Source organism: Dunckerocampus dactyliophorus, chromosome 19 (assembly GCF_027744805.1).
Source record: "Dunckerocampus dactyliophorus isolate RoL2022-P2 chromosome 19, RoL_Ddac_1.1, whole genome shotgun sequence".
In the NCBI taxonomy this organism is placed as follows: domain Eukaryota; kingdom Metazoa; phylum Chordata; class Actinopteri; order Syngnathiformes; family Syngnathidae; genus Dunckerocampus; species Dunckerocampus dactyliophorus.
In genome coordinates, this window is record NC_072837.1 from 2,407,040 (window position 1) to 2,417,933 (window position 10,894).

Sequence of the window (10,894 nt, forward strand, 5' to 3'; positions counted from 1 at the left end):
ACAGCTTCTGCGGGTGCAGAATGCAAAAAGCTGCCGTCCTTGTTCTATAAACAGTATTCGGGGCGGGGGGGCCCGCGTGTGAACCGTTAACATCAACTTGATGAATTAGGAACGCTTTGTTGCATGCGTCGCCTGTGTGACCCGCCTCTTTTGCCTTGCAGGTGATCAGGAAGGGCGAGGTGAGCTGCTGCTGGATCTGCACCACGTGCAAGGAGAATGAGTTTGTCCAGGATGAGTTCACCTGCAAGGCCTGCGAGCTGGGATGGTGGCCTGATGATGACTTGGCAGGTAGGAAGGACTAAACCCCCTTTCTTGAAACATCACTCCCTCAGAAAACAGACATTCCCTCCTTTCTGCTGTTTGCCTTCATGTGACCATCACTTGTTTTGACAGTGAGGTATTGAGCTGAGCTCTCAATTCCCAGGTGTAAAGTGCTATTTTTATGTGTCACTGGTCTGTCACTCACGTTACATTTTGCTATCAGTCACTTATTGTTGGCATTCCCAGGAAGTCAGGAATTCACACATCATGTTATTTTGCATCAAAACGATTTACTTTTCCACTCTCGCTTTTTCCCTTCAAGAAGATAAAATGTGATAGATACTTGCCTGAAGCTCATAGCACTTACTAAGCGTCCAATCAGAATGCTCTGATGTCCTTCCTATACCGTTCACAGCCCACAGGGGGCACATTTGCGTGGCATCTGGATATACTAAATGATGTATTGTAGGCAATGTTTATCTCCACAACAAACATCACATTTTAAGACGCATGCTTTTCATTGGACATACTGTGATGTGCCACAGTGGTGATCAAAACATATATAATTGATTCTAGCAAGTTTACCCCCTTGCAAAGAGATGAAGAGTACAGTATGTTTATTGTATCAAATAAAGTTTCTAAATGTGTTTGCTTCTTTAATATACACATCTTTAATATAAAGAGGGCACTTGAAGTTGATAATTACAGTATTTTTATGTGTGCAAAGCTTTATTCGTAAGTAGGTTTTACAACTTACCGTAATTTGCGGACCTGAATATAAGCCGCACCCACTAAATTTAAAGAGAAAAAAAGATTTGTACGTGTATCGGCCGCACCTGTCTATAAGTCGCGGGTGTGCTTGTTGTAACATGAGATATTTAGCACACAGAAAGATGTTAGAAAGATTTTTAAAAACTTTTAATCAAATAAATGTTGTTTTCCAAACAGTGCCGAACAGTGTGCGTAATACGGCTGGTTAAACAGTCGGCTCCCGCAAAAGTCATTCTTCGCTATCTTCGTCTCTCTCCTCCTGCCTCATAATTCCTTCGTCACACACTTGTCTCTCTCACTCCTTCATCGTCGCGCTCAGTGTCACTTTCGTCTCGAGGCAAATTAGCCCTTGAGCTTGTGTTGTCCTCGTCATCACGCAGCAGTCCAGCCTTTGGAAACCTGTTGGGGATTGTGAATTTTCCCACCCATTTACATAATGTGACCTGCATATTAGCCAAGCTACAGTGACGTTGTTATTGTAGGCGCTAATGCAGAGTAACTACTTTTCTGACGTAGCGACACCTCGCCACACCGCACCGGCTACATACTAGCCGGCTAGCGACTAACTTCACCGCACACTCGCACACAGTGCCTCGCTCACAACGCCTCAGGCCACCAACAAAAGGGAACGCTACATATTGCTGTACTTTTGTTAACACTAGGTGAAGCGTTTCTATGTTGCTGTATGACCAGTGCGCCCAATGTGTTCACGGCTCACACAAGGACTGTAGATGATGAATTCTCCCCAAAAGCGCCTTTTTCCTTTAAATGCTTTGTAGAAGAGCACTAATTTCCACAGATCCATTTCATTTCTATTGCATCGTCTGCATTGATGAATCCAGCATAACATGAATTGATTCTTGGATTCATATTCATCCAAAAGGATCTTGCAAGAGTTGCAACTCACCTTGCTTCCTTTGTGGGGTTGGGTATTGTTGACATATTATGCAATACCGGTGGCGAATTGGTTCTTTTGAAACATTGCCAGTGCTTAAGCGGTGCCCCAACATGTGCGAGTATTGGGATTGAGCACTGCTGTTGGCGTGTTAAGGTTGGCAATAATGTGTAAAGGGGACCTATTATACTAATTTTCGGGCTTTGTATTGAGTTCTGCACTCCTATAGAGCAGCTACACACGATGACCCGCACAGAAAGCTCTCTAGATCTTCCCGACTCTGCACCTCTTCCTGCAGTGTTTGCTGCCTCCCGCCCAAACGGTCTGTGTAATTTACTCCACCCTGGCCCTCCTCCACGTACGCCTCCCACAGAGCCCACTCCGCTGTGATTGGTCACACTCCCAAGCTTCCCGAGGACTTTCGGACAGCTGCCGAACACCTTTTGGCCGATTACTTACACAAAATAAACACAGTTAGGACCCTGATCAATTGTTATTACAGCCTGCTCTTCTGACTCTTCAACACGAGCAAGTAACGTTGGAAAGGCGTCGGACTTCAGCAACAGTTTGGCGGATAGTCCGGCTTCGTATTGGCCCATGTTCACAAAACAGTCCGGTGACAGATGAGCATATTTTTCTCTTGCTGGCCGGGAATCAGCGACTCCAACCCCTTCTGCCTGATGCTTGCCTCTTTAGGCACACCCCAACAAACATTTCCTGGGAGCACGGTGAACAGAGCAGAGCGAAGCAGAGCGGGGGGAGGGCAGGCCTACAGCGTTTGCCTGGGCATGTCCATATAAGGAAGTCCAAGTTGTACTGACGTCAATGGAACTCGGTGTTAAAAACAACAAATCGTGCAGGGCCATCCCAAATTGCTTTCAGGTCCCACTTCCAAATGCGCAGACCTCATTATCTGACACGTCGGTATCGTTTAACACGAAAATACAACATTGTAACAACTTTTATAGGTCAGAAACGAGGAAAAACATAATAGTCCCCTTTGAAAAGAGCATCAGACTCTGTGTTCATCTGTCTGGGCTTTGCATTACTTCCAAGACATTACTTGCACAATATCACCTTCAAGCACTCGTCGAGGTGGCGGAGTCTGCATTTATTTAGCACTGAAATGAGGCACCGATAGGTACCTTTTTGTGGTCCGCGTCCCCATTCCTTTGTGTGCCCTAATCTGTTTCACTCTCTTGTCTGTGTATCTTATCTGCTGCCTATTCACTGCTTTTCGTCTCGTTCCGTCGACGTGAAATACAAAAGTCTCCAGCGACGTCTCCTTTGTGCTTCCAGGCTGCCAGCCTCTGCCTCTGAAGTATCTCGACTGGGCAGACGTGGAATCCATCGTCGCTGTGGTGTTCTCCTGTGTTGGCATCCTCATCACCTCCTTCGTGACCTTCATCTTCATCCAGTACCGCGACACTCCCGTCGTGAAGTCGTCCAGCCGGGAGCTCTGCTACATCATCCTGGCGGGCATCTTCCTGGGCTACATCTGTCCGTTCACCTTGATCGCCCGCCCCACCGTGGCCTCCTGCTACCTGCAGCGCCTCCTGGTGGGCCTGTCGTCTGCAATGTGCTACTCGGCGCTGGTGACCAAGACCAACCGCATCGCTCGCATCCTGGCGGGCAGCAAGAAGAAGATCTGCACCCGGAAGCCGCGCTTCATGAGCGCCTGGGCGCAGGTGATCATCGCCTTCATGCTGATCAGCGTCCAGCTCAGTCTGGAGATCACGCTCATCATTCTGGAGCCGCCCGAACCCATCAAGTCGTACCCCAGCATACGTGAGGTCTATCTCATCTGCAATACCAGCAACATTGGCATGGTGGCGCCGCTGGGCTACAACGGCCTACTCATCATGAGCTGCACCTATTACGCCTTCAAGACGCGAAACGTCCCGGCCAATTTTAATGAGGCCAAATACATCGCCTTCACCATGTACACCACCTGCATCATCTGGCTGGCCTTCGTGCCCATCTACTTTGGCTCCAACTACAAGATCATCACCACCTCCTTCTCCGTCAGCCTCAGCGTCACCGTGGCGCTGGGCTGCATGTTCACACCCAAGATGTACATTATCATTGCTAAGCCAGAGAGGAATGTCCGAAGCGCCTTCACCACCTCCGACGTGGTGCGAATGCACGTCGGCGACGGGAAGTCTGCGGCGGCCTGCGGCACCAACAGCTTCCTCAATATGTTCCGCAGGAAGAAGCCCGCATCTGGCAATGCCAAGTGAGTCTACCTTCACGCTACTTACTGTAACTACATGCTGCTGCTGAACACTCGCATGATGCAGGAAACGACCTTTAAAGCTTGAAACAATTCCTAGGGAATCATTCGCCTTTTTTAAGTGTGCAGGCCACGTTGTCACATTTTAACATCGAGTGGAAAAAGCACAGCATCATTGGTTAGGACAGCGATGGATTTGTCGTGGCGTCGGTTGAATTTGCATAATTGGCCGTGATGCATGAAACGAAAAGCAAAACAAATATGTCTGCAGCTGCTTTGTTCTTCCGTTTTTTGAACGTCATAAACAAGACCGAGCCACCTGTGAGCGCTTTGAGGTGCGGGAGGGGCCCACGGCAGCATTCGCTGCTCGCTGAGAAGAAAAAGAAGAATCGTTCCTCGCGATATCGCGGTTTGATCATCGCTTACTATCAGAAATGAACTCATAAATAAAAGACCGCCATTTTGTGGTAGACTGTGGTCTGTTATTCATCAAAACATATTGAAACACAAGTGCTTTTCTTATTGATCACGGCTGCGAAAGAACACAAAATGGAGCCGAGAAACTACTGAATTCAAGAAATAACTCATAGCAAAACACGCAGGTGGTGTTCGTGTGCATCTCGCTGCCTCATAGTAGTATTTGTGAAGTCGATGACGGTAAAAGTGATGTTATCTTCATTGATCCCTTTCATTCACCATTGATATGCACCTGCGTGCATTTTCAATTGAAATTCACTGTGAAGAAAAAAGTGTAAAAACAGAATTCTCTGGCAAAATGTGTTCTGTGAATGACTTGAATTTGCGTTATTTCCCATGGGAACATTTTAATTGAGTCGCATAAACGACACTAACCGAGGTTCCAGTGCACGTGCTTTCATGTCCACAACCAAAAGTCTCTTCGCTAGATTTTTTTCCGATTACTCGCTAAATATAGCCACAAAGTCGCTAAGTTGGCAACACCGATCCCTCCTTCTTCATCTTCTTGTTCTTTGGCAGAGTAAGTGCGTCACAATTTGTTTACGGGTGAATAGTTAGTGCCAAATCTATTTGTGGCGGTGCCGACAAAAATAAACATGTATGAGAAACACTGGTCATCTTTTGAAGATGCCTGACATGCACATAATGGAGAGCAAAGTGGAGTAATCGTCAGTTGCATGGCTGGTTAGCATGTTAGCATGCAATCTCCGATTGCTGATGCCCTGGGAAACAACAGATCAGAGCCACTTCTATATAAGTATGGTAGACATCAGTCGTGTAACTTGAAAAGGGTGGATTGGCGCATCATGTGAGTGTTCACGCATGCGTTTGATGGTGCGAGTATGCATGCACTTTGAAGTGTGTACTCTTGCTAAGTGAAACACACGGCACTTCAGTCACTTCGATCCAGCAAGTAAACAGCGTATTGACATCACACCCCATTACCAATTAGAGGCGCCCATTACGGAGACGCCATGTTGCCTTTGAAATGACACCCTGCATAATAAGTAAGATATTCCAGTAAGACTAACGCTCTTGAGATTCACAGCAAATGACACAAGGACGGGTTGTGTCAAGTAAGGAGTTGGGCAGAGTGAATGTTTTCATCATAATATGCTTTACGTCTCACGTCTGTATCGCTGCCCTCCTTTAAACACGCAGCGTATTGGCAAATGTTCATGTTTCTCTTTTCTCTGAGTGCTGCACTGTCAACAAGAGACAAAAACAACGTATAGTAGCTACTAGCTAGTTAGCGTGTCAGCTAGCGGAGCCTCGTATGTACGGTGTGTGGATCTGGGAGTCAGCTGACATTTCGAGAGACCTTAAAGTAGGACAAATGTTTGGCATCCATGATTTGTTTGTTGTGCGTTTTGCTTTTTCTCTGGCTTTTCCTCGGCAGCGCCTATCACAAAAGATGGCCCACCGTCAAACGTGGCGTCAGCGCTCCTCTCGAGAGCGCCGCTCAGCGAGCGGTCCGTTCACGTTCACAGGCTTTGCTTTTTCTTTGCCTTTTGGGGAAAAGCTGGAACTGCCTCAGGAATGGCATCTAAATTTTGTTGTCACAGTTAAGATCGTTTTCGGCGTTATGTCGCTTTTACATTTTTTAGGCGCATCCTCAACGTGAACCACCTTCGCACAACGCCTTTGTTGTTAAAGCGTACCGAGTGCTTTGGTCTTTCCACATTCTAATATAAACAGTAGTTCACTTCTTTTTACACTTTTGAAAATGCTAAAAATGACAGGTGTGATGCACACCTCTGGCATGAACCACCTTCGCACTTGTGAAAGTTGATACCGAGTGTTTTTGCTTCGTAATAGTAACACTAGCTAACTTCTTTTTACACTTTAAAGAGTGCTAAAAAATGAGAGGAATGAGGCAAATCATCGATGTGGACCACCTTTGCATCACGCCGGCGTTGTTAAAGTGGGTACTGAGTGCCCCGGCGTCAATTCAAATGATTTATATAGCGCCAAATCACAACAGCAGTCATCTCATGGCCCTTTACACACGGAGGTCACACTCGTAAATAATAATTAAATCATACATTTTATTTGTGGAGCGCTTTTCAAGGTCGTAAAGGAGTAAAGGAGTGTCTGTGGTACATACCAGCCTATCATTGTAATGTTGACACTAGCTAACTTCTTTTTACACTTTAAGAGTGCTAGGAAATGAGAGGAATGAGGCAAACCATTGATGCGGACCACCTTGGCACTACGCCGCTGTTGTTAAAGTTACATCAACAACAAGTAATATAAACAGTCGTTAGCTTCTTTTTACACGTTTAAGAATGTGAGACGCATCTTTGACACGAGCCCGCTTTGCACAGCGCCATCATTGTTAAAGCTAATTGCGGGTGCTTTGGCGTTTCCGCATTCGAACACCAACAGAAGTGCACTTCTTTTTACACTTTTAAAAAGGTTAAAAATGAGATGAGCCGGGCGCATCTTCAGTGCGAACCACTTTGGCGCTTTGCCTTTGTTGTTCAAGTTCATACTGAGTGCTTTCACATTCCAATATAACGAGTTGGTCACCTTTTTGGTGTTTTTACACTCTTAAGAATGTTTAAAAACATGAGAGGCGCCTGTGACGAACTACTCCACGAGTGTTCAAGTTAACACTGAGCACTTTGGTGTTTTCGCATTCTAATGTAAACAGTCGTTAACTTCTTGTACGCTAGTATGACTTATGAATGTTAATATTTCCCCCAGTTTGACCCTGGAACAGATAATTTCTATTATTTCCAACCGGCATGACAGGTTTCACAGTGCTAGCTAGTTTGCTACTTTCTACCAATAACTGTAATGGCTAAAACGACCTTTGCCTTACTTTGTGTTTTGCTGCTGGCTAAATGTGGTTGACACTGCGGCCCTCCAAGAAGGAGATGGAACACCCCCACCACCACCACCACACCCCCGCCCCCCCTTGCTTTTGGTTTAACCTGAATTAACCTCATATTTAACTTTTCTCAGCATGAACGCCCTCTGCCCTCCCCCAACTAATCACATTAGCGCCACTCCAAGAACATTGTGCACTAAAACGCCCTGTGGCGTCCTCAGGCCGCTGCCGCTGCCACCACCGGGGGCACTAGTTAGTTTATTTAGCGCAGTGCATGCGTCCACTGGTAATGAGCCACATGCTGGTGTTTATGAAGGCAATGGGAAGATCATAATGCTGCCATGTAACGCAGCACATTATGAATCATCACGCGTGTGCAGGTCAGAGCTGCTAAATGTCAAGTGGCGTGTGCGTGCTCATGTCGCCTTGCTGCTGCTTTCTCTGCTTTTGGACGTGTGCCCGCCTTTCCCCAGATGGTAACTTGAGTCTTTGTCTCGTTCGTAGTTCTAATGGCAAGTCTGTGTCATGGTCTGAATCAGGTGCAAGACACCCTCCTCCGAGGGGAGGGAATGTGTGGCACAGACTGTCTGTGCATGTGAGGAAACAGGAAGCCGGCTTGAATCAGACGGCGGTCATCAGGCCCCTAACTAACACCCCCGACCCCCACAGTTGTGAGCCCTCCGCCCGCGACCTTGGCACAGACCCTCACCCCCCTCAAGAAGCGCCACACGCAAGGCCCCCGCCCGATCCCGTGGAGGAAGACGACAAGGGGCGCACCCTCTATGCTGGCCTCGAAGAAGGGGCGCAAGGGCCAGCTTCCTACCTGCCCCCCCGCGCTCAGGGGCCCCTGGTGGAAACACACTGCTCCCACGTCCCTGCACGCATTGACCGCCCCCCTCGGGAGCTCGTCAATGAGCCTTTGAGATCAACACAGCTTCCTTTGGCCCCAAAAGGGCGGCTGTTTGAGGAGCCCCACGAAGAGGAGCTGGACCTTTTACACGAATACATTTACGACGCCAAGGAGGAAGGGGGCGGGGGCGTACCCCACAACACAAAGCCAACTTTGGAGGACACCCTTGCTCTGTCCCCACCGTCCCCCTTCAGAGATTCGGTGTGTTCAGAGGAGTCCGTCCCCGGGTCCCCCACCGTGGAGTCCATGCTCGGGGGTCCCCACACCGCCAACATCCTCCGGGACTTGGCACACAGCTCCTCAACACTGTGAGAAGCACACTTTCCATTTGACGAGCTTTTCTTACTTCTTCTTCTGTCATGTTTTGCTTGCTTGTGTTTCCAGTTAGGGCTCCAATAAAAGTCAGCACACACGACAACATCAGTGCCAAACAAACATCAGCAGCTCTCATGCAGCATCGTGCAAAAGTATTAGGTCACCACTAGCTCCTGTTTTTCCATGACCTCCATCACAGCAGGGTCAAACTAGTGGGTTGTGCCACGCAGACGACTCATCCAACCACTTTCACAACATGTAAGTCCTTTTCAATTTACTGGCCACCTGGCTGAAGGCGCACGTTTGTGTGCTATCAGCATGCTAACCACTGTAGCCTGCGAGCTAACAATCACAGCACTTGTCACTCTTTCACAGTCGGACTATCACATTTCCTCATAGCATGGCGCCGCTCATTTATTCACTCAACTGCAGAGAGTACCAGGCGTCTATTAAGGGTAAGGCATTTGATATTCGGGAGGAATAACCTTTTCCTCCCCACTCTTTCACACTTGAGTTGTCATATTTCCTTACATAGTGACTGCAGGCATTTAGTTGCTCAACCGCAGAGAGTAGCAGGCGTCTATTAAGGGTAAGGTATGTTTGTTAAGGGTAAGACATTCAGTATTCAGGAGGAACATTTTTATTTTCGCTCTTTCACAGTCCAATTGTCACGTGACTCTCTGCATTTACAGTAGTTGCTCAACTGCAGAGAGTACCAGGCGCCTATTAAGGGTAAGGCATTTGATATTGATGGAGGAAAACTTTTTATTTTCACTCTTTCACAGTGTAGTTATCATATTATACTATACAGTGGCTGCAGGCTTTTACTTGCTCAACTGCAGAGAGTACCAAGCATCTATTACGGGGAAGGCGTTTGTTATTCAGAGGGAAAACATTTTTTAAATAGTTGTAAATAACAAAAAAATAATAAATAAGAAAAAATATAGATTTATTGTAATGTATATATCTTTGTGGGACGATTCATAAATACATTAAAGAAAAATAACTAAATTGCTTATCATTATTTTATATAATGAATGTAATACAAACATGTATAAGGTATTGTGAGGCATTTTGGCATGCAGCGATCAATTGAGGTACGGCATCTACTGTATCAGAGCAGAGGCCGCTATTTGAGGAAATATGGTCATTGTAGCATTGCTAAAAAACACACATCTAATGGTGGCCTAGGACTTTTGCACCTTGCTGTTAAAAAATATAAACAAAGAGAATCACTGGGTAAAAATGGAAGTGGAAACCCTCTTAAAGGTCTACCATAATTGCAAAAAACCCATATATACAGTATGTGTGTGTGTATGTATGTATACATATACAGTATATATATGAATGAAAGCAGCACAAGCCAGTCAGGAGGGCATCTTTACCTGTTTTTTTTTGCGTTTTTTATTCGCAGACGTCACGCTAGATGCCTCATAACAATCGAAATACAAAGCGATGATTTCACGTTAAAGAAAAAAGTATGCCGGTTGAATGCTAGTGTTGCCGTGTTGCTTGGCGTCTTTCGGGGGCGCCGTGCCGTATGTGGACTAGATGTGTCAAATCCAACGTATTGGTACACGAGCACAGCACCACAAAAGATGCTTTGGGGGTATTTTCCTCATCTTTTCTGCTGTGTCATTGCAACGCAAAAAAAAGGAGAGAAAAAAACACAAAAAAGAACAAACACAGTACTTGTACTTTGTAATACTGTTAAACCATCTCTTGTTTTTTCACACAGGTGGTATGTTTGTAATACGGATAAATGTTTCTATATTTAGAATGTCGACAGTCCAAAAAACACACACACACACAAAGTTTATACAATTTGTCTTGTGTTTGCTTTTTTGGAGGGGCTAACCTTCAAGCTAACTTGTACAAGTAACCAATGACTAGTTGCTTCTTGTAATGACATATATTTACTTCTTCTACTTTTCTCAATAAGAATGCACATTATTTCCAAGTATAAGGCTATATACAGTACATAGTGCCAGTGTATTGGATTTACAAATGTTTATCATAGTGGATTTTGTTCAATGATTTCTATCCGATGTAAAAAAATCAAATAATAATAATAAAAAGTAACAACAGGGTGCCGCCATGTTGAACCATAGAAAGAAACAGGCCTTTATGTTTCAGTCCAATAAAAACAGTTTATACTGAAAAGTCCCTCAGCTTCCGTTGGCTCGTCATTGGACA

The 10,894-nt window shown here is 45.8% G+C and overlaps 1 protein-coding gene across 6 annotated transcripts in view; it reads left to right on the forward strand.

Annotated features, from left to right (window-relative positions):
- Positions 1-10,864, forward strand: part of grm1a (glutamate receptor, metabotropic 1a) — an 83,326-nt gene extending 72,462 nt beyond the window's left edge. For 5 of the 6 annotated variants that reach the window (XM_054761027.1, XM_054761028.1, XM_054761029.1 and 2 more), the window contains 3 exons: positions 162-288; positions 3,227-4,163; positions 7,978-10,864. In XM_054761027.1, the coding sequence (XP_054617002.1) occupies positions 162-288; positions 3,227-4,163; positions 7,978-8,695 (1,782 nt within the window). In that variant the 3' untranslated portion in view covers positions 8,696-10,864. The remainder of the gene's footprint in view (positions 1-161; positions 289-3,226; positions 4,164-7,977) is intronic. The other variant, XM_054761032.1, reaches the window with a different exon arrangement.
- The last annotated feature ends 30 nt before the right edge of the window (positions 10,865-10,894 follow it).